Consider the following 25,067-nt stretch of genomic DNA (forward strand, 5'->3'; position numbering starts at 1 on the left):
GCTGAAGGGAAGCCTGCTCTGGATGGAGCCGCTGGAGTTGTGTGTACAGAAAGCCTATGGCCTGCTGAGCCTCTGTTTTTATAGCTTGATGGATATTCAAGTGTGATCCACATCAAAGGGAGAACCAGAAATGGATAATAGCTATCAGAATGGGCTAATTAACGTAAGCATTTTATGTTCTCACTTGTAACAAATGCCCCTGGTCCTGGCTCCAGTGAGTCTGTCAGGTTAGTGATTTCACCTTGTGATATTGGAGGTTTCAGTTGGAGGCATTAGCATTGGCCGGCACAGAATCCCATGGACAGACAGCAGAGAAATGCACAATGGAAAGAGATAATGTAGGTTTGTTTTCATTCCTTGATGTTGTTATTGAGCACACCAATAAGAACAACCTCTTTTCCTTTATCCTTTTATGTTGGAGTAAAGTCACACCAGGAGACTGGCATTTTGCCTCCGCAACTTTTCCCCAAATTCAGGCACCAGTCTCATGGGTTGGTTAAATTTAGGATAAGTCACATTACTGACAATGGGGAGCAGCCACAACACTTCTTTGGGAAATGTCATACAGGGCTGATGTTGTGTGTGCTTTAAGGGTAAGGGCAGATTAGTTGCCCCAGCGACAAATCTCCTCTTCTTTGGGGCAACAATTTCCCCGAACTGCCTTCCCCTACCTTCCAGCCAGCTAGAATGAAAAATCGCCAGCAGGATGGCACTCGTGGCGCTTCGTTTTCCGAAGTTGCCTGCAGTTTCCTCGTGAGGCAACTAATCTCCACGAATCTGCCCATGTGACCTTACCCTAAGCTAAAGCCAAGGGGCTCATTCTCACTCACGAAAAAACGCTGGCTGAGAATAGGTCCCTATGCTGGGATCAGCCTTTTTCCTTGCCTGTGCCTGGAACCATTGCATTGGCAGGAACCTCCTTCTACTCATCTTTTTAACACCTAGAAGCTAATCTTTTCTGTAACTGTGCTTTATTATTGTATTGTTTGTTCTATTAAATTATTGTTTTGTTGTACAGATACAGGTATGGTCCGGAAACCTGTTATCCACACGTTCTGAATTATGGAAAGACCATCTCCCATAGACCCCATAATAATCAAATCATTTTTTCTCTGCAATAATAAAACAGTAGCCTGTACTTGATCTCAACTAAGATATAATTAATCCTTATTGGAGGCAAAAAGACTAATCCTGTGCCTGTCAGTGTATACACAAGAGAGGCTGGACAGGATTGGTCGATTTTATTTAGGTATGGACTGAGACTCAAAATAGGCCCTGGCATTTCAGGTACACAGAGGCCCAATCAGCCCACACAGAGGGCCAAACAGCCAGCCTACCAGCCCACTAAATACTGACTTTCTATGGCACCTTATAGCAGCCCCTCTGGCACAGATTGCCAGTCAGGGCCTGCTTTTATCCCCTGGTGCATATGTGGCAGTGCAGGAAACACTTAGGGGGTTATTTATTAGTCAGAATGCCAAAAACTTCTATTTTTTTTTTACTATAAAATCCGAATTTTTAGTGGAAAAAAAACCTCGAATTTTTCAGGATTTATTATACCCCAAGAATGGAAAAAGTCAGAATCCGAAAATCCCTCATCTCAGACCTGCCGAGGTTGCATATAAGTCAATGAGAGAAGTCCTGAGGATATCCTGACCTGCGTTGGATTTCGTGCTATAATCAGAAAATGTTGTGGTTTTTGTGTAAAAATTTGAAAAAAATCAGAAAATTGGAAATTCCAAAAAATTTGTATGATTTGATTTATGTATGATTTTCACAATTTTTTTCAAGTTTTTTCCAAATGTTGAATTTTTTGGGAATCAGAAGATTTTGTGGTTTTTGGGTAAAAATTTGAAAAAAAACAGAAATTCAGAAAATCCAAAAAATTAGTATGATTTGATTTATATACGATTTTCACAATTTTTTTCAAGTTTTTATTGATAAATAAGGGGAAATAACCCATGCGGATTTGGTCGGAGTATATTTTTAGAAATAATGAGATGAATTTGGATTTTGATAATTAACCCCCTAAATGTGGCACTGGCCTTTAAGGAGATCTAAACCCATACTTTAAAAAATACCCTACCCCCCCTAGACCCTCCCCCAGACTACTTGCTACCCCGGGCAAATGCCCCGATTTTTTTACTTACTCCTCGCGGCAGATTTCTAGCGCTATCCCACAATGCTGCATTTTTATTCATCATTTCAGTGTCATTGCAGTTGCAATAGGACAATGCTCTTGATCCTCTGCACTCAACCCATTATTAATATATTTAAGACATTGAGACATTTTGTACATACAGCTACTAAAAAATGCCTTACCCTTTAAACAAAACAGGGATTATTTGTCCATATATTGCAATATATTTAAGATGGCCAACTACAGCTTCCAGCTATAGTCAGGTGATCCCACTGGTGTCTAATAAAAGGGCAGCCAAGTTTGGGAGTTTTACTGTGAAAGCAGCGAGTAAGTTGCAGGTAAAACTTAGTCCCTTTGTAAAATGTATAATGAAGCAATTGAATTCTTAATGAATCAGATAAAATTGAGTGTAGGACTGGCCAGATATGGGATGACTTACATGTCCTCTAAAGCTGGCCATAGACGCAAAGATCCGATCGTACGAATCAACGTACGATCGGACTTTCCCATCTCCCGACCCTCCACTAACCATTCAGATCAAAGTCTTTACCATTCCGATCAAATAAGAACAGATCACCCAATGTTCTGCCCATGACGGCAATCGTACGATACTTATGTCTGACAACACTAGTGACAGTCTCCCTCTGAAAATCGTACGATCGGCAATACACGCAGAGATATTATCGGCAGCCGACAGAAATTTTCTAACCTGTCCGATCGACCAAACGACCGATCTCCGATGGACGAAAAATGTCGGGACTCTCCACAGATGGTCCGGATCTTTGCGTCTATGGCCAGCTTAAGGTAGGGTGGTGGCAGAAGGGGAGATTAGTCGCCCACTGACAAATCTTCTCTACTTCGGGCGACTAATCTCCCCGAAATCAGAAGCAATTTGTATTCTTGCCGGCGGAAACGCAAGATTAGTCGCCCGAAGTAGAGAAGATTTGTCACTGAGTGACTAATCTCCCCGTCTGCCACCACCCTTACAGTATATCTAATACCTATGGGGATATAATATCATCATATAACTATCTACTTGTTCTATTTACAAATACAGTTTGTCCCGACTGACTCATAATGACTGTAAGCAGCAAAGGCAATGCACTCGCGGCTCTTCGATTTCCGAAGTCGCCCGAAGTTTCCTCGCGAGGCAACTTTGGAAATTGAAGCTCTGTGAGTGCCATTGCGCTGGCGTTTTCTCATTATAGCAGGCAGAAGGCAGTTCGGGGAGATTGTCGCCCCGAAGAAAAAGGTGATTAGTCGCCAGGCGACAAAATCTCCCCGAATCTGCCCGTATGCCCCTGCCCTTAGGGTTCTGCTGTTTTCAACAGAAGTGAGTCTGGAGTGCAAGTGTCTGTGCGACACCTTGAAAAAGCTTGGTGCCGAGAGAGACCAGCCACCCTAATGAGATGGGAGCAGATCAAAGATCCAAGAGAGGAGATTTCACACCTCATTAACTTTCTACTGACACCTTTATAAATAACAGGCTACCTGGGAGCCTTTGCACTTGCAATGAATTAAGGCATGAGCATCACAATAGGGCACCGGCTACTGTAAACAAGGGAAAGAAAGAGAGGTGGGAAACCCAGGGAATACTGTCTCCACTTACTGTACATTCTCTGTGGATCCAAAGAGACATTGTTCTTGCAAGAGACAAGGTTAATTAACTCCAACACTAAAGCTAATTCGCTTAGGGTCAGTCCACGCGAGCAGATTCGGGGATATTTAGTCGCCTGGCGACAATCTCCCTGAACTGCCTTTGCGTGTCTTCCCGTCCACTATAATGAAAAGTCACCTGCGCTAAAGCACACGCGAAGGCAGTTCAGGGAGATTGTCGCCCAGAAGAAGAGGCAATTAGTCGACTAAATCTCCTCGAATCGGCTTGTGTGGACTGACCCTTAAGGTGGCCATACATGGGCCGATAAAAGATGACGACAGACAGAGTCGGCAGCTTATTGTCCCGTGTCTGGGGCCTTCCGATGGGCTTCCTTCGGCCAGATGTGGATTGGACGCGACTAAAAACCTTGTCGGATTGCGGACCGCATCTGTTTGTTGATGTGATCCGACCGCCGTTTACCCATCGGGCCCTAGGGCCCACGATCTCAAGGTGGGCATATCGATGGGGGGGGGAATCCGCTCGTTTGGCAATGAAAGTGCTAGGCATATAAACCAGAACAAATTTATACATAATAAAAATTATGCACAAAATGTTTCCGCCTTAGCACATAGCTTACGCTCAACAGTGACCACACAATTTTATGGTTCATGCAATTATGCTGGAATTCTGGGATAAATGCATGGTCTGAAAAAAGCTAGAGACTCTGTCCCTTCCCACCGAGTCCATCAGTTTGTTGACTTTTGTCCCCGACCTGGTCCCTCCGACAGGCCTGGCCGACTGATCTAGCAGTGTATTGTGACCAACACAAACACACACACACTGAATTGTTGAATACTCAGGACCTGGGGGTTTCTGGATAAAAATCCATAATTTGTATCTCCATGCCCTAAGTCTCCTACAAATCATTTTAACATTAATTAAACCCAATAGGATTGCTCTGTCTCCAATAAGGATTCATTATATCTTTGATAGGATCAAGTGCAATGTAGTGTTTTATTATTAAAAAAAAGTTAATCATTTTTAAAAATGTGAATAATTTTATTAAAATGGAGTCTATAGGAGATTCCATCCCCGTAATTCGGAGCTTTCTGTATAACAGGCTTCCGGATAATGCATTGGTCCCGTATTGGACTTTATCGGCTGAATCATGTAATGCTTCTCATCAGGGTAAGGCCACACTGGGCGTTTTGGGGAGATTTGGTTGCCTGGCGACTAATCGCCTCGTCTTTGCGGCGACCAATCTCCCCAAACGCCTTCCCTCACTTTGCGCTGGCTAAAATGAAAAACGCAGGCGCTAATCACACACGGCGGTTCGTTTTCCGAAGTTGCCCGAAGTGGAAAGTCCTCACTGCTTGAAAAGATTCTGGGTGAGACAGAGAAGGTGATAGGAGCCAGGGCCCTGTGAGCCAGATAATAGGCAATACCATCAAAGGGGATTATAATAAGTAACTCTCACCTCATCCTGTTTGACTTTTGATTGTCCAAGCTAAGACGAGCCATATGAAGACAATAAGAGACGGGTCTGGGTCATTTAGAATAGCACCTAATTATCTTCCTTGAATAGGAGTCTCCTTTCAATGACTGATAAGGAAATTGATCACTGTTTGTACCTCTGCTCCCATCCCCATTGAAATGCTAACAAGTTTATTCAATTATTCAATTGGGTTTCGTCTGTCATTTTTGAGGGTAGGATTAACTGGAATATGGTTATGAATACATAGATCGCCTCTGAAAACAACAATATCAATAAAAACAAAGTGGAGGAGGAGAAGAAACCCTCTTGCTGCCATTAAATGGAGACTGCCTCGAGTCAGTATTTTAAAGGGGGGGTTTGATTTATTTGGTATAATTGTATTAGTTATTTGCATTTTTCTTCTGACTTATTGCAGCTTTCAAATGGGCGTCACTGACAATTGCTCTGTAAGGGTAAAGGTGCCCATAGACTCAAAGATCCGCTCGTTTGGTGTCATCGCCAAACAAGCGGATCTTTCCCCGATATGCCACTAACGGCAATAGAATCATATGGGGCATTTTCAGGGAGCAATCATCTGACAAGTGCTGCTTCTTGGGCTTTAGAGTAGGGGCAGACGGGCAGATTCGGGGAGATTTAGTCGCCTGGCGACTAATCGCCTCTTCTGCGAGTCGACAATCACCCCAAACTGCCTTCCGTCTGCTTGAATGAGAATACGCCAGTGCAATGCACTCGCGGCTCTTCGATTTCCTTGTAAGGCAACTTACGGGCAATTTTGGAAATCGAAGCGTCGCGAGTGCATTGCGCTGGCGTTTTCTCATTCAAGCAGGCAGAAGGCAGGAAGAAGGCAGTTTGGGGAGATTGTCGTCCCACAGAAGAGGCGATTAGTCGCCGGGCGACTAAATCTCCCCGAATCTGCCCGTCTGCCCTTAGCCTTAGGCATTTCCTTACTCTAGTGGTGCTGAAATGAACCCCAGGTGAGCATTGGGCAGAGGCATTGGGTATATTTTTTCGCCAGCACTGGAGGATATTGAGCATTGGCAACAATATGCACTTTGTGCTTTTGTACAAATGGTGCCTATTTGGGCAAGATAAAGCAAAGGAGAAAAACCTGAAATCTCCTGTTTGCCATTGTCCTTAATCATCACCATCAAATCATCTTATTTCAAAGTTCTAACCTGCCCCAGCCCCACGGACCTGTGAAACCCCTTGGACACTGGCTCCACTTATATTGGATCACAACAAACTACATCGTCAGGCAATTAAGTGGATAAAGCGCTGCTGGGCTGATAACAACCAGTTCGTCTTGTTGTCTGGTGCTCTTATCCCAGTCAGACACATCTTCTGTCTGTCCCCTCCAACTGTCGGCCAGAGACAGGGAGCAAACGGCAATAACAATAAATTGTATGGGGCCTTTAGTTTTGTTTGCCATCTAATTGGCCATCAAAGGGAGTGATAATGTGGGGCAATAAGATCTAATGTGTAAGAAGTGTGAGATGTGACTAGATTAGGAGCTATCACCTTGGGTTGCAAATGTCGTGGCGGCTCCGTTCTGTCTGCCAGAGATTTCCCCTCATTCCCATGTGAATCCCAGGACAAACACAACACAATGGGCGATGGTGTGAATTGCACCACTCCATAGATACTTCATGCTAAGCCCAATGCCTATAGAACTACTAAGTGGACTAAAGATGTAGGGCTATGGCACACAGGGTGCATTCTCTAGCACAGGGATCCCCAACCTTTTCAACCCATGAGCAACGTTCAAAAGTAAAAGGAGTTGGGGAGCAACACATGCATAAAAAATATTCTTGGGCTGTCCATATAAGTGCTGTGATTGGCCACTTGGTAGCCCCTATGTGGATTGTCAACCTACATTGAGACTCTGTTTGGCAGTGCACCTGGTTTTTATGCAACCAAAACTTGCCTCCAAGCCTGGAATTCAAAAATAAGCTCCTGCTTTGAGGTCACTGGGAGCAACATCCAAGGGGTTGGAGAGCAACATGTTACTCACAAGCTATTGGTTGGGGATCACTGCTCTAGCAGCATGTTTAACTGGTTAATATTGCAGCTCCCACTCATAACGCTAAATAAATGAGCTTCTCAAGGCAGAAAGACATAAACGATATATACAAAGTCAAGGCTTTCTTATAAGTAGGGCAGTGTGCATTTATCTATTCCATAGGTCAGGCTATACCCTGGTAAACATTTCTAAGCATGACCACGAGATTTGGTTGTACAGGTATAGGATCCGTTATCCCTAAATCCGTTATCCAGAAAACTCAGAATTACGGGACAGCCATCTCCCATAAACTCCATTTTAATCAAATAATTTCGATTTTTAAAATCAAATTTTTTTCTCTGTAATAATAAAACAGTAGCTTGCACTCGATCCCACGTAAGATACAGTTAATCCTTAATTGTTTAAACTCAAGACAAAATGTGAAAACTGGGCTCAATTGGTATATAAGGCAAATTAACCAATACTTGCTTTAATTGTATATCTTATAATAGACATCTAGATCAGAATCTCCTTTGGGCATGGCCCTTTTATGTTGGTTATTGGGTTTATTTTTGTATTTAGATCTGTATGTTTAGTGTACACACCCATTTATTAATAAAACAATAACTTAGACTTGATCCAAACTAAGATATAGTGAATCCTTATTAGAGGCAAAACCAGCCTATTGGGTTTATTTCATTGTAAATGGTTTTTAGTAGAGTGGAGATCCAAATTACAGAGAGATCTCTTGTCTGGAAAACCCCATGTCCTGAGCATTCTGGATAATGGATACTGTACCTGTACACAATAGTCATACACTGCATCTCCCTAATAATATAAAGTGGAGGTATGACAGTAGCAGTGCTAATAATATAGATCTGTAAGATCTGCAAGGGAGATCAACTGTATCATTTCAATGCTCATTTACTGGTGGAGAACTTTTTCTATGGGGATACATCCTAAGAAGTCATCCTCGTTGTGTAACCCCTTGGAGAAGCAGCTGGGTGCAAAGGGAAGATAAATAATTCAGCTACTCGCCATGTAAATGTGAAAACTTGGCTCAATTGGTATTATAAGGCAAATTAACCAATAATTGCTTTAATTTTATAATTCATAATAGACATTTAGATCAGAAACTCTTTTGGGCAGGGCCCTCTGTACCCCTTATGTTGGTTATTGGGTGTTTTTGTATGTAAATCTGTGTGTTTAGTGTAAACACCCATTTATTGTACAGCGCTGCTGAATATGCTGGTGCTTTATAATTGCATAAATAATAATAACAAACCAATCAACACTTATTGCTGATGGGCGGGGACACATAAAATGCAAAGAAGCTACTAAAAAACGCCCAAGGCAGAAAGCAGAAGTCTATGCAGCTTAATAAACCCCATGTATAGAAATAAATAATCGTTCATGATTCCAAATAAATATAACTTACATTTATTAGTCATACAAATGGTATTACTCATAGAATATACACTTCAATATTCAATGTGAATAAAATCATGTAAAGATACATAACAAATAGGCCAATAGTAGCCAGCTATTCTGTAATCATCTTGCCAATAGCAACATTCAGTGCAATTTTTTGTCCTGTGGAAGAACAGAAGTCCATGGAAAAGTCCAGCCTTTAGTATAGTCCTTTCATTAGCTTCAGATTAATATCTTACAAATGGCCTTTCTTCCTGGAAGGACAGGGGCTGCCCAAGGTGCTGTTGGGGCAAGTAGAGCATCTGGAAAGGCTGGGAGTTGAAGGGACTCAGGGAGTCCATGGCAGGAGGATGCATGGCATAGGGCATGGTGCAAGGCATGGATTCCATTAGTGGGTTATAACCTGGGTAAGGTTGTTGTACTGCATGCTGGAATACAGGAGTTGGCTGCTGTGAATAGCCGTACACACCAAAGAACTGGGCTGGGTGGTATGAGTCTGGTCTGCCATCTTGAATTTCCCGTTTGTATTTCATCCTGCGGTTCTGAAACCAGGTTTTAATCTATAGAGAAAGAACAAGTAAAGGTAAGTTTACTGCCAAGTTCTGTATTAAAAAAAGCCAATTGCCACAACTACAACCCGGATATAAGCAATGTACAGTTATATATGCATGTATATGCAATATATTCAATTTAAGTAATATCCTGTACCAGGATAAATGCACTAGGAAATACAATAACAACTAAAACTGAAGTCTGTAGTAAGAGGGTGAAGGAAAACAAATTACCTGGACTTCAGAAAGCTGGAGTTTGGCTGCGAGTTTACGCCTTTCAGATGCCCCAAGGTATCTGTGTTTCTGGAAAGTCTTCTCCAGAGTGGAGATCTGATCACTGGTGAAAGCTGTTCTCAGCCTTCGGCCCATCTTGCCCTCTTCATCTGAGGTATCACTGGGGCTCAGAGACATGGTGGCATCTCCTTCAGGGGCTGCAGAGCTGGAGCGACTTGCTTCACTTTCATAGTCGGAGTCAGTGCTAGTGCTGTAGCCTAGAGGGACAAGAGAGGGGACAAGTGATTAGTCTTGGGACATATGGTTAGAGTGTAGGTGTCATAAACTTACAATGCAAACAGGTGTCCTGTTGGGTCCACTATACAACTAACAGCTGTGAGCTAAGGGGAAACTAAACTAAAACCTAGAACCCACCAAGAAAAAAAAAAGATTTAATGGTTTCCCTTTACACCTAAACCCCAGCAATGCTCTCTAGAACAATAACATGACCTACAACTGAGGCTGGATAAGCAAAAAGTTGTAAATCTCATCATGTAATATTGGTTTCAACTTACCGGAATCAACAGATTGTGCCCCTTTCACAGGTGATGTTGCTGGAGTGCTGGCTGGCAAGGTCTCCATTCCTCTGTAATACGTGGTTGTGTCCCTGTGTAGAAATCCATTGTCTCCAGGGGTTGAGGTATTAAGGTCCCTTCCATGGAATGTGGTTTCTTCTTCATGGGAATACAGTGATATTTCACTGTCTGAGGAATATGGAGATACTTGTGCATTCCCAGGACATGGTGAGACTTGGGCACTGTCTGGATCTCGAGATAGTTGGTTGTTCCATGAAGAAGGGGATACTTCACTGTTCCAGGAAGGCAGTGATGGGCTTGGGTACGGTGAATATCGCTGATCCACTTTGCTTGGCTTTTCTCTGTAAGATCTGCGGCTGCTTTGAGCAAGCCATTCTACTGAGGAGAAAGCTTTGGTCATCTTGTCTGTATTAGTCCTTGTGTTCATTAAGTGAAGAGATGTTGGAATGAGGACAGGGAGGAAGAGCCCGTCTATTTATACCCCGTATGCAAATGCAGCCACTAGTTGTGTAAACACACATCAAAGGCAGAGATCAGTAGCACCTAATTGTCATCAATTACCTCAAAGAAAAGAGATTGTGTCCCTGCATTTACACATTCTGCCTCTCACTAAGAGCTGGCTCCACCATGTCTGCCATTAGTTGGCTCACCCAGTAGTAGCCCAATTAACATTAAATGCACATCCTTTATCATGCACCGCTGGATGCCTCTCATTCCTACTCAGCCAACATTTATAAATCAAATTTATATATAATTCCATGTACTTACACAGCTAAATAAAATCAACTTGTTAGATAATATATCAGTATAAAGTCAACACTTTCCTTGGACAATGAACACAACAATGGAAAAGCTCAGGTCACTAATATTCTTTAAAAAAAGGGGTTCAAATCTTTATAGAAGTCTTTTGGATGCCACTAGATGTGGCAATCAATGTTTCAGTGTACCAACAACCAATCATCTTACAGAAAACGTGTATTAAAGTGTGAATGAGGAGGGCGCGTATGTAAAGGCAGTGGCTCAAGATGCTGATATGAAGCTCCAAAGCACCTAAAATTTACAACCATTACCCACTTTGATGCCTATGGGTATCACAACCTATCTACTATACCTTGTTAATGCACTATTACCTTTAACCCCTTCCCTGCAAATGGAATAATGTTCAGCCTGGCATTTGAGTAGAACCTGGAAAAGGGAGTCTACTCTGTTGGCCCTTTGTAGCTTTCTTGCCATCAACTTGGATTTTATGTCATTGGCAGATAAAGGGGATCTTAATAACCCCAATTGGCTCAATATTGTGCATAGAATTTTAAACACCTATAGGAAATATTGAAGGTTATTAAGGTAACTTGAGCAGGTGTGGGCACTTGGAACTAAAAAAACTAATAGGCACAGGCTGGGCAACACTTTGGAGCATTGGTGTCTACACCAATGCTATCTTGGACTGTATATGTTTATAAAGGAATCAGATCGGAAAGGTTTATTGGCTAATTTTACATATATTTAATTTATATTTATGAAACTGTAAAACAAAGCAAGCATACACCTACTCTCTGGACTATATACACTTCATGATGGCTATATTGCCACAGGGTCTTCCAAACCCATAGCTGGCCAATTAAATGGATAAATGGATCTTGAAAATGGAAATTATAAACTCATTTTCAGGGAGACAGTAGTGGGAAAACATTAGAGACCAGACGCATAGAATTGTGGTTTTGCTGAGGAACAATGGAAGGCAAAACAGCAGTTGCGTTTGTCTGTCTCCTACAGACAATGATATTCGCTTGCATATCAATGAATTTGGGTCTTGGTGCCAAAGCCCAAGACGTATGGAATGTAGTCATAATAAGTCAATGGACCTTATTGCTGTGCATTGCAGTATATGTTTATTTATGTTTTTGGGCGTATCTTAACCTGACGTTTTTCAGGCAGTGCACCCGAAACTTCCACTGTGATTCCTATTCTCTTCAGTGAAACTATTTCCGACTGAACTGTATTATTGTTGCTGCGTGTGTTGCCCCTTTACTCACCTGTTTGGCCACTAAAACTATCATTTGATCATGTAAAAAATAATTTTCCAAAATGTAAAATTAGGTTGACCGACAAATGTATAATAAAAAAGCAAAACAGGAAAAACTGCAGCACCTCTTGTTTGAAAAATGTGAAAAATTTATTACAGTTGGTCAGTAACAGGCAACGTTTCGGGCCTTGTCTTGCCCTTTCTCAAGGCTTGAGAAAGGGCAAGACAAGGCCCGAAACGTTGCCTGTTACTGACCAACTGTAATAAATTTTTCAAACAAGAGGTGCTGCAGTTTTTCCTGTTTTGCTGTACAATTGGCCTATGGCAAGGGCCTATACACTGCTTTGCACTCTGCCCGAAAGGAACCTATACGAGGTGGTTGAAGCACACACATCTGTGTACTTCGACAAATGTATAATGACTTCAGGCAGCCTGAAACTGCACAGGAAAATTATATAGGTTGGTATAGCACAAATAACACATTAATATTAATACTACTATGGATAATGATAAATATGTATTTGTACTGGTTCTCCAGCATCAAAAGCTCCCCGGGACTGTTAATAACCAACCAATAGACCAGAGGTTGTCACCTATATGCAGGACCACCATCAGAAATCGCAGGGCCACATACGACAAAATTTCCTGGGCCCCCTGGGCTGCGCCCACCGCAAGCCCCACCTTCAGGTCCGCCCTCCCACCACACAGTAAAAAAACAAAAAAAATATTGGTGGCTAGGGTTCCCACATGTTAATAAAAAATAAAAAGATATTGGTGGTCAGGGCCCCCCATTAAAAAATATTGGTGGCTAGGACCCCACATGAGAAAAAATTGGTGGCCAAAATTTGTGGCCAGGGCCCCCCCACATTATAAGAAAATTGGTGGCCAGGGCCCCTTAAACGTCCATGCCTTCCCGAAGTTAGCAGCTCTCAGAAAGATGGGGGGCCCAGCTAATCAAGTAAGTGTGGTGTGGCAGGGCCCCCCTCTCCCCGACCCTAGAGGTGAAAGAATGGGGATTAGTCCCTTTCCCATGTCCTCCTGACTTGGGGTGTGCTGGTCAATGGCACACTGGCATCACTGTGAGTGTTTTGTTACCCATGGGGTTTCCACCTTTATGGGAGGGTGAGAATCCACACCATGGACTTTCATTGTAATCACCCTGACCTGATGATGCAGTTCCTGGTCAGATTTGTTCAGAATACACCAGTAGTACGCCCAACCATCTAGTGTTTAAGCACTGCTCTGTGGGAACCCAGGTAACATCATACAGAGGCCTTTTGCCTCGGCGCCTGGAGCAAGGTTCTCACCTCACCTCATGGCAGAATCACCCCTGCCTGTGTGGCCCTGGTGTAAAACACAGACCTCATTCACACGTCAGCTGATGGAACAAGAGTCGGTAATAGAAAAAAGCTGTTAGAAACCATTCAGAGTATCACAGACACTTGCAAGGAGTCTTTTTGAAGTTTATCTTGGCACTTATCTAAATCCCACCCAAACTACTTCATAATTGCCACATTCCTAATGAACTAGAAAATTTATGCTGGGCTACCAGTATTTACCCAGGTCAACAACTCAACTCAACACAATGAGTTTGTACAGAATGAATATAAAATATTGACACTGTATTATATTTACTGATCAGACATATAATTGGTGACAGGTGTTTACTCTTTGGCAATTGGAGTCTTCGTGTCACACAGGGTCCTATGCAAATATCCCTTTAATAGACCAACCTTTCCCAGCAGGGAATCGGAGCCAGAGATTTTATCGCTGCAAAGGAAAGGGGCAAACAACTTCCTTTCCTAAACATTTACATCAAAGACATTAGATTAGGAACGTCAAAGAGTTTAGCACCCATAATCCAAAATGTAAATAGGAGGAAAGCTGCCCTTTGTTGGTGGCTCCAGCGCTACAGACAGAGGGGTTCTGCAGTAGGATCCTCATGAAGTTATTGAATCTAATATTAATATTCACATATCCATTGTCTGGATTTACCTGATATGGAACATGGGTCATAACACACACACACACATATACAGTATATATCCCTTATACTTCACGACCTGCCCATGAGAAAGTCTTTCATGTGACGTCTAATTCCACATGGTACTATCCTACAATGGACTCCAATATCAGCAGCTGTGTTGCAACAGATGTGCAAGTCCCAATAGGAACTTTGTGTGTTTTGATGTACATGACTGGTCTTTAGGCAATGTCATATTTTAAATAAATGAGCACAGGGAGTGCTGCCAGGAACTGCAGAAGTTCCCTTTAAAGCCCCTAAAGGCTATGGGCACACTTGCTGTTGGCTCTGGCTGTTGAGTATTTTTGCAGAATGAGAGAAGCAAAGCTGCTCAATACCAATCAGCCTGTGTGTGGTCACACACAGGTTGAGGTCAGCCCAAAAACTGACCTCAGCTTCAGCTCTGCTGTGAGTGTCCGCACACAGGCTGATCGGATTCAAATCAATGGAGCAGGGGCATTGAGCAGCTCTGCTTCTCTCATTCTGCAAAAATACTCAGACTGACAACAGCCAGAGCCAACAGCCTGTATAGTCTAATTCAGGGATCCCCAACCTTTTGAACCCATGAGCAACATTCAGAAGTAAAAGGGGTTGGGAAGCAACACTAGCATGAAAAATGTTCTTGGGTGCCAAATAAGTACTGTGATTGACCAATTGTTAGCCCCTATGTGGATTGTCTACATTGATGCTCTGTTTGGCAGTGCACCTGATTTATACAACCAAAACTTGCCTCAAAGACTAGGATTCAAAAATAAGCTCCTGTTTTAAGGCCACTGGGAGCAACATCCAAGGGGTTGGAGAGCAACATGTTGCTCACGAGCTACTGGTTGGGTATTACTGGTCTAAATTGTTCAAATTTATCAGGCTTGGCCAAACTGGCTGACTTAATTGCCCATGTGGTCTCAGCCTCAGGCACGAAATTGAGAAACCTGATTTAAGCTCTCCTCTATAATTAAGAAAATCTCCCTTGCCAGCCTACTCTTCTACCTGGGCATGAGTGGCAGGGAGCAGGGACATGAGTGGATGACGGGGAAGAGTTTGAAGGTACTACAGGACCCTCCAAATATTTTTGTGTGTGTGGGGGCCCAGTGCCTTACTGTTACACCACTGACGCAGATGTGGTACATATCGATGCTATTAAAGGTACTTGAAGGCAAGCACACTCATTGTACTTTTGTGTACTTGCTCTAAGCACCAATGCGCCTGCTCAGCCTGATCTGTTGAATTGTGCACAAGTGTGCTGTTTGCAGGTTGCGTCAAGAGCTGCAATAGGCTTGCATGAAAAATAAAGCAAGAAGAAAGAAGTGACTCAATACTATCCACAACTTGCACCTGATTTGCATAAACGCACACGCAGTACTGTTTGTTTTGATGCATTGGATGCAATTGTGGTACCAAAGAGTTGTAGCAGGACTGGTGCATAAACACCATTATTGGCACCACATGACCTGACAAGCCCCCATTAACATAAATTCTCATGAATTCTTTTTGTACTAGCGCCATTGCATTGCAATTCTGAGAAATATGCTGCATTGTGATTAAAAAACCTGGCTCATATTTTGTGGTTAGCGGCTATTTAAGTAAATAAGTGAAAAGGAGTTGTAACTATCATGTTCCAATGGTCAAAATCCAAGGACCCCATAGGGTAGCTTCCCCATCAATCATTAGTGTTTTAAAAAGTATGATTGTGTGTGAGGCATAAATGATGGGCACAAGGCTATTTACAGAACTTTCTGTTGGTGTCAGGAGGTGAAGTGCACTGCTTTTTCATTACAGCTACTTGTAGCAGCACACATGGACAACCACACAACAAGCCATCCATATCTCTCTGTCAGTTTAGATGTCTGTTGTACCCGGACCATTTAGCCATGGCTCCTTCACTAATGGTTTGATAATTGTGCTACTTTGAGAGACAAAAGAACTGACACTCCATTCTCCAGACGTCTTTCCTTGAAAGAAAACCACTGGTTCCAATTCTAAGATAATCTGCTGTAGTTACTCAGTTATTTAACATCTCAATGGGATCCTGATGAGATGTGAATCTGTCCTTCTGATCTCTACTTAGTATTCAATTAGGAAAAAGCTTTGAAGGAGCCGGGGCTGCTTGGAGAAGCCTCTTGATGTTTACTCTACATGAGAACTTCTCATTGTCACCCCAGCGACCCTTTCCCGGAACCTGAACTCTCCACATAGTGCCCTGCATGTAATTAAGCAGAGAGGAGCTGGGGCCTAGGGCAGTTTAGGTAACTTTCAATGGATATTTGCAGATATTCAGGGTTGGCCAGTTCTAATATCCTTAAGGGCCAAGTCACATACATCGCTTTCATTGCCATTACTTGCCCCAGACTGACTCCTATACATATCTGCAGTGCGTTAGCTGGCACCTAAAAATAGCTTTTTGGATTGCAAATCATAATAAATTAGAAATGTCCCAGGGAAGGCATTTTAACTGCTACCACTAGTAGAAATGATTAATAGGGTGCCCATGGTATCACCCTAATAGTATAGAGAAGGTGGTGCACCTCGCATAAATAGCAGAACTGGACAAAGTAAACCCAACTGGTTATTAGAAATAATAGCTTTAGAAGATCCTGATTGGAACCCCTCTGATGTCATCATTTGTTTAGGCCATGGAACTTTAAAGGCAAAGGCACACAGGGTGATCAATACATTTTCATGAATTTTTCTTGTGCAGAAAAAGGCACAATAAAATCAGAAAAAAATCAGAATCCTACAATTTTTTGGGGATTTTACACTTGAAACATACGTTTTTTTTTTAGTAAAATCTACGATTTTTTCAGAAACCTATCGCAACTCAGAAAATCTTCCAGTTGTTAACGGGACATCTAACATTGACTTTTGCATGTTCTTGACAGGTCTGAGTTAGAGTACTTTTATCATCGGACTTTTAACACCATCGGACTTTACTAAATCCCGAAAAAATCTATTATTTTTCCTCTGAAAAAAATTGTATTTTCCCCTTTAAAAGTCCAACAAAAAAATTCTGAGTTTAATAAATAATCCCCTAAATGTTAGTATGATTAACTACCTGATTGTAGGTGGTAATATCCATCACAGGATATATTCAGCTGGACACCTGTCTATATTAACATGAATTTGTTTCTCTTTGCTACTAAAACAGGATTTAGCATCTACTCTTAAGGGAAGGCTTTCCACAAAATGTTGGAACATAGTTGGGGGACTTGCTTCCATTGACCCACAAGAGCTTAAAGCTGGCCATAGAAGAAAAGATATAGTTGCACAAATTGAAGCTTCATATGATTTTTGGACTGTGTGTGGATCGTCCCGACATTTTTTGTACCATGGTGATAATTTCTCTGCATATCTGACGATATCAATGGGTGACGGACACTAGAATTTGTTACGATTGCTGACACGGCCAGAACATTGTCTGATTTGTTCTTTTACTACTTTATTCAATGGGAATGGTCACTGGCAGGTCGGAAGATTGGGATGTCCGATCGTTCATTTGATACAGGGGTGAAATCTGTTGAAGTCTATGGCCAGCTTTAGAGACGATGGACAGTGATCAGGCCTGTCTTCTCTGTTCTCTGAAATGCTGGTTCTGGCTCTTGAAACAAAATTGCAATAACCAGGTGCTTAACAGACCCACAATAAAGCCTACAAGTCAACTGGAGGTGAGTTTGCTTTTGACATATTTGGTCAGAACCATCAGTACAGAAAGAGACATTGTATAACATTTACTAATAAAAACAGGCAGCAAATAATGCAGTTAACACTGGAAACTGACACTTTATATCAAACAGTTTTTATTTTATGTATACATATGTCAAAAATAATATATATATATTTTATTTAGCAGGGTTAAGCATTGGGTATAAACATTTTTTTAATTATGGAAGCATTAAACATCTGTTCAACATCATTATTATAATACAAATAAGAGACAACCTAGGAGCACAACACAGAGACAGTGGTGCAAAAAGTCTCCAGCAGAGATAACGTGACACAGCAACAGCACAAAAGGTGCCACGTGCAAAGATCTTGAACAGTCATGTCAAATAGTCTACTCCACAGCTCTTGCTGGTCTGTGGCGTATAGTCTGTAATGAGAGACCTTGCTTGGCAGAGGATGCTCGGAGTCATTAGGTGGCCATACACAGAAAGATCCGCTCATTTGGCAATATTCTGATGGTTGTGGTCGGATCACAGATTTGACAGGATTTTTCGCCCTGCCCGATCGACATCTGGCTGACTTTCGTCCAGATATCTATCAGGAAAGTCCATTGGAGGGCCCCATACACGGGCCAATAAGCTGCCGACTTGGTCTGTTGGCAACTTTTATTGGCCCGTGTATGGCCACCTTTACTCCCACTGAAGCTGGCTATAGACTCAAAGATCCGCTTGTTTGGTGACATCGCCAAACGAGCGGATCTTTCCCCGATATGCCACTAACGGCATGGCTAAATCGGGGGTAATTTGAACTTTCGGCCGTATGGCCGAACAATCGAATTACGATACGCCAAGGAGCTCCAACGGGTCGGTCGTTTAAAAATCAAACCTTCCCGATCGATATCGTGGCCAGATATCGATCGGGAAGACCCGTCGGAAGCCCCCATACACGGGCAGATAAGCTGTCAAATTGGTCCAAACGACCGATATCGGCAGCTTTGCCTTAGGTTATAGATGTATGCGGTACACGAGGGACAGACAAAACACAGCTCTGCTGCAAACAGCGGTGGTTCAATTGCTTGTCTCCTTTAGTAACTAAATCATAAACCAGAAAAGTCCTGTATGCAACCCCCAGCATGCTTTGAAAACCAAAGTCTGAATAAAGGTGCTGGGAGTTACAACTGATTAAATAGGGGCAGTTTTGGTTCCTATTACTTTAGTGTGAGTTGCCCCTTTCAATGGTCAAGTTGAGGATGGCAGGAGCCTTGAAGATTGCTGAATGCACAATTCTTTGCATTTTTAGACTACTCATGAGATACACAGAACATGCATAGTTCTATAGAGAAACATATAATGTCCCCCTCACTGACCAAGATCATGAAACATGTTTAGCACAAAAATCGGTATTATTCATGCTGAAGGACATATTCGGGCATACAGTGCAAGTATATTTGCAGACATGCAAGTTGTGAGATTGTGCCATGGGATCAACAATCTTTACCAGCATCCAAAGAAAACTGTAGCACACCGATCAAACTTGTCTTGTGAAGAAAAGTGTTTTTATTGGCTCACGGCAGACATAAAGTTTGGCAACGTTTCGGGCCACGCAGGGCCCTTTATCAAGGCTTGATAAAGGGCCCTGCGTGGCCCGAAACGTTGCCAAACTTTATGTCTGCCGTGAGCCAATAAAAACACTTTTCTTCACAAGACAAGTTTGATCGGTGTGCTACAGTTTTCTTTGGATGTTCGAGTTATTTGGACCTTGAGCAGGAGGTCCTGTGGACTGTTTAGCACCCGGCACCCGAGAGGGTAATTACGTTCAGGTGAGCACTCTAATTCTGTGTGCAATCTTTACCAGCATACAAAGTTCACCATTAAACCTGTCCATTGGCTGTGGAAAGTAGGACGTGTAGTGCAGCCAGAAGGACGCATGATGATTGCCTCAAGGGAAAGAGAGTTAATATAAAACCCAGCATCACCCCCAGCTAAATCATTGTATGGGGTCTGCAGGGGCGATCCTGGCCCCTCAGCTGCCTGAGGCAGCAGCAGTTGCTGCTGCCCCCCCTCCCCCGGAAATTTGCTCTTAAAATACCAGGAGCAGCATTTTTGCTGCCCCTGGTACCTAGTGGGGCACTGCCGCCTGAGGCGACGGCCTCAACTTGCCTCATTGGCGAAGCACCCCTGGGGGTCTGAGCTCAGCTATAAGCATGATAGCTCTCAAAATGGTGAGGGACACTTTATGGCTTTACTAACCATGGCCTCTGCTTTTCATGGTTTCTACAGATTGCCCCCATCTCTAGGTGTTGGCACCACTGTTTATTTGTGGTGCCAATCCCTTGTGATCATTAATTGAAGATGAAGAGAGAGTGAGATCTAGTCAGCAAGTTAGTTGGACTAGTTGGATGAACGGCTTTTCATAAGGACGAATGTCCTTACCTTTCCCTGAATGGATATTTGGGCAGGGTCTCATTATAAACACTGCAGGAGTCGGGACTCTCTTTTGTTTGTTTTTGTTGATTACACGAATCTAACTGATCAGCCTTTAGGTGAATTGTGTTTTGTTAGAACCCAATTTGGCTCTATCTGATGTAGCCCTGCTCTGGTCAAAGGTAGGCTGTACATACCTGTGTCACAATGTTGGGGGTGTTAAGCCCTTGGGGCTTCACAGCTAAGGTCCTAGCTTGGGTCATACAATAGTGCAGCATTTTCTTCGGTTCTGAGCAGTGATCCAGATAGAGGAGGCATTCTAATATCAAAGTAGGCTTTTATTCAAGCACACATATTAATGTTACAGCAGTGGGGGTACAAACTAACGCATTTCATGCCTGTGATTTCGGTCTCAGAGTTGAGGAAGTGCTAAGATCACAGGCACGAAACACGTTAGTTTGTACCTCCACTGCTGTAACATTAATATGTGTGCTTGAATAAAACCAAATGAGCAATACTGGTGGCACTCCGGATGAATATAAGGAGGTTTATTGTAGCATATTAAGGTAACAGCATCGCCTTATGCGTTTCAGGACAACATTCAGGACATGCCGTGGTGGGGTGAGTCTTAAGCGGTCATATTTCCATTGAATGCTTGAATAAAAGCCTGCTTTGATATTAGAACACCTCCTCTATCTGGATCAGCGCTCAGAAGCGAGGAAAATGCTGCACTGTTCAAGCCGGTAGAGAAGGGACCAGTTTCTCATGAGAGCAGTGATCACAAGGGGAAGCGAGGTTGGGAGAGCTCCACAAGAACCACGCTAAGGTTTGCTGGATGGGTCATACAATAGACTACACTGTGCCATCATTGTGCAACCCTACTGTTTCAGTTGGGCTATGCCTGTCTAGTCTCCAGCACTGGCCTAGAGTCAACTAAAGAGAAAGGAACTCAGTAACTCACATGTGCAGGAACATTACCTGCAGCTAAAATATGCTTATGAGATGAAGAGGGAATTTTTTAAAAACGTATTATTGTTACTTTCTCACGGTATCTGGGGATGGTAGAAAGCCCACTCTCTAGCCAGGGCAACAATGCAGAGTGGACCAGTGATAACCAACTCATTTATGGCCTATACTGCATTAAAACTTAATCATGGGAACATTTGTCTTCTAGAGTGCTGAAGTTTCATCATTTCAGCTATTACTTTATTTTGGGACAAATCAGACATAAAATAAACCCTAATCTCAGTGTCACTGTCTGCAACCAATTAGGATAATGGAACAGGTATGATGCTCTATGTGGTTTTAGTTTTTCAGTCTTGTCCATTCGACATTAAGTTATTGGCCTACTGGGCAGCTAACAATTGCACCACAATAGGATAAGCATTCATATCCATTCTGATAGAGGGTGAAAGCTGAACTACCTCTTTCAATGTGTTTATCTGCAGTCCCTGTATCTACGACCCTATAAGCAAACAGGTGCAGTTTTTAGAGATGGTAGGTCACAAAAAAGACAGCATTGAAGCATATCAATGATCCTTCTGGCTAAGTATTTAATGGCGTGTCCTTTAACTTTGCCATTACTCCTTAATATGAATTAAATGTGGGTCATCCATGTGACTGTATGGCTTTGTATGGAGTATGATCCAATTCTTGCCCCAGAGAAATAGATAACCATTAGGTGACCTCGCCAAACTAGCAGATCTGGAAGTGTATGGCCTCAAGTCACTCATGGGAACAAAAAGAGTGTGGCTTCTCTGAGAGATCACTCTAAACTCAATGGCTTTTAAGCAAACAATAGCATGGGATCCCTACAACTTTGCTTAACAGTTAATCCAGCCAAAAATTAAAACCCATAGTGCACAGTGATTAGCAAATCACAGTTATTCCACAAACTTACACATGTAAAGTAACAACGCAGCCGAAATGCTCTTCTACTATAAGACACTTTCACGTTCAAGCTGCAAAAGAAACGGCCTCAGAGGTAGACGGTGTCTTATCGCATTGCAGGTATTGCCTGTAGTGTCTAGGGTTGCCACCTTTTCTAAAAAAAAATACTGGCCTTCCTATATATTTATCCTTTTTCCCTATTAATAACATTGGGATCAGCCATCATTTTTACTGGCCAGGCCAATAAAATACCAGCCAGATGGTAACCCTAGTAGTGTCCCGAAGAAGTTGGTTATTTTTTTAACTACAACAACCATAGGAAGATTCGAATATGGCCATTGACTTATGGCAGTCAATAATTGTCATTTTTGAGTGCAGCAAAAATGAGGAAGAATATATCTTCTTTATATCTTCCTCTGCAAAGGGGTGGCCAAACTGTGAAAGCCGTTGAGACAAACAGCTGGAGGGCCACACATTAGCCATCGCAGGGCTACACATTATTGTCTTTGGTCAGAAAGAAGATAAAAACCTATTGGGCAAACATGGTTTCGATTGCATGGGAGTTATTGAAACATAGCCTTCATTCTCAGCAGGGTGTCCTGGATTTTTGGGGAATGCTTATCGGATGGTACATGATGAAAATTGGCATTGTTGTCTGCCGCCAAGATGGATAGGTCAGCATCGCTGAAATGAGCCGCTGAAATGAGCTATTCGCTGTCGGAGATAGAACTGGAGCTCTGGGTCCGGAGTGAAGGAGTATGGGATTTCTTGGAACGCATGTACCTGGCTCACAACTTTTGCAATATTTCTGTGCAACAAAAAGGCAATATAATAATCAGATATTCTGCAAAATCCTCATGGGGAGCTTCTTCAGGAAAATGTACAAAAACCCTGTATCTGTTATCGGCTGTGCAACTTGAATAGCAGCTGACTGCACTAGTGAGGGTACCCATCCGTTACATCTAAGCACATAAAAATTGTTTTACTATTATGGTGTTACTTGCCTTTTAGAATGAATTGTTTGCAGGGTCATTAATGTGCCTGGAGCCCTTGCCAGGACCCATAGTTTCCAATTCATACACACACCTGTGCTATTGTTCAGCAGGTGCACAGTAAATATAATAGGGCAGCCTCGTCACACAAGCAAATTAGATTTATTATTTCAGCAGGCAACATTGTATTATCAACACTGTTTGAGAGGCTCCTGGGAGCTGCTGTGCATGCATAAAAGGCATTTAAAGTGATACTGACATGTTCCTGTGGATCACACCAATCATGTAAGTATACCTTAAAGCAGGGGTTATCAGGTTCACTGTTCAAACAATATCTGTGACAGATACATATTTACCCCAAATCTCACCCTAACTGGGCTTTCAGATATATGTAGAAGAGCAAATGGCTTAAAACAGGGCTACAGGCTGAGTTGTGCCACTATCCCAACCACTCCATGGAGAGCAGCCCCACAGTTTGGGAAATACTGCCTTAATAGGGGTTGTTTACCTTTAAACTAACTTTTAGTATGATGTAGAGAGGGATATTCTGACAATTTGCAATTGGTTTTCATTTTTTATTATTTGTTCTTCTTGAGTTATTTAGCTTTTTATTCAGCAGCTCTCCAGTTTGCAGTTTCAGCTATCTGGTTGCTAGGGTCCAAATTACCCTAGCAATCATGCATTGATTTGAACAATAGACTGGAATATGAATAGGAGAGGGCCTGAATAAAAAGATGAGTAATAGAAAAGCTGGAAAGAAAAAGCTTTTCTATTACTCATCTTTTTATTCAGGCCCTCTCCTATTCATATTCCAGTCTTTTATTCAAATCAATGCATGGTTGTTAGGGTAATTTGGACCCTAGCAACCAGATTTCTGAAATTTCAAAGTAGAGAGCTGCTGAATAAAAAGCTAAATAACTCAAAACAACATTTAATAAAAAAAATGAAAACAAACTGCAAATTGTCCGCCTCTTCCCTTGTGGTCACACATTCCGTGTATCAATTATTTCCATTTTTCTAATACTGGGACTGGGACTTTGCACTTTATGAAAAAAAAATTTCAATTAGAAAATGTATGATATTCGAAAAGGGTTAATTGAAATAATTGATACAAGGGAATGTGTGACCACAAGGGAAGAGGCGGAGTTATACCTTTAAAGGTTTTTGCTGCACATGTAATTGTATCCTGATGAAGGGAGGTTGTACCCCCCCCCCCCCCAAAGGTTGATGTTGGTGATATAATTCAATAAAGAAGGGGCACTTTCCCCACTGCAGAAATTTGTGTGTGTGCGGATCCGTGAACAAAAAGCTGCTGTTGCTAAGGGACCGTGCCGGGTCAACGGAGAACCAGCACCACTACTGCAGAGTGAGTAAATTCTGAGTGTGCAGTGTAACACTTACAATTCACTTGCCAATTTAATCTACATTTCTGAAAGCCTGCCTTCTGTATTGTTTTAAAGAATGAAAGAGACTCACCTTAATTTATTCCATTTAAAGGCTCCGCTTGCCATGGTAAAGCCGCCTGTTTCCAGCTGTTGAACATGCATTGCTAGAAGGCAAGCCGAGGGAATTGTGGGTAATATTCTGAATCTGTCTCCCTTTGTCAGGCACAGGCTGTCGCTCTTTATAAACACCTGGTGAGAAACAGGATCACAAAATATCTCAAATTCACAGCGCAACATATTTCTACAATATGCAAAGCCACTTTGTGCTGCCTATAAATTACTCAATCAAATTCTAATAAATATCCAAAAATTGTTTCATTAATGTATGGCCTCCTTATTAGAACCATTATCCTACGGGGTTGCTTTCTCTTAGTAGCAGATAACAGTTGTTTTTGTTGTATTTTTCAACTGACAGCAGCAGAAGAGCACACCTTATGGGCCAGTAATAGAAGGGCACCATGGTGAAGTGCACCAGAGTTAAGGGGAAGTGCACCATGGTTTTATTACTCAGTCACATTGTCTACTAGGGGACTTGATTTTAAATGCACTACAAACTTAAAATGCTAATAGATAGTGTAGGAAGGTAATTATT

The 25,067-nt window shown here is 42.3% G+C and overlaps 1 protein-coding gene across 1 annotated transcript; it reads right to left on the bottom strand.

Annotated features, from left to right (window-relative positions):
• Positions 1-8,655: 8,655 nt before the first annotated feature.
• On the bottom strand, positions 8,656-10,425 carry ventx2.1.S (VENT homeobox 2, gene 1 S homeolog). The gene is given in 3 exon segments (NM_001087981.1): positions 8,656-9,222; positions 9,448-9,704; positions 10,002-10,425. Coding segments are annotated over 3 exon segments (1,011 nt in total). The 5' UTR covers positions 10,423-10,425; the 3' UTR covers positions 8,656-8,889.
• Between the last annotated feature and the right edge of the window lie 14,642 nt (positions 10,426-25,067).

Source organism: Xenopus laevis, chromosome 7S (assembly GCF_017654675.1).
Source record: "Xenopus laevis strain J_2021 chromosome 7S, Xenopus_laevis_v10.1, whole genome shotgun sequence".
Taxonomy (NCBI): domain Eukaryota; kingdom Metazoa; phylum Chordata; class Amphibia; order Anura; family Pipidae; genus Xenopus; species Xenopus laevis.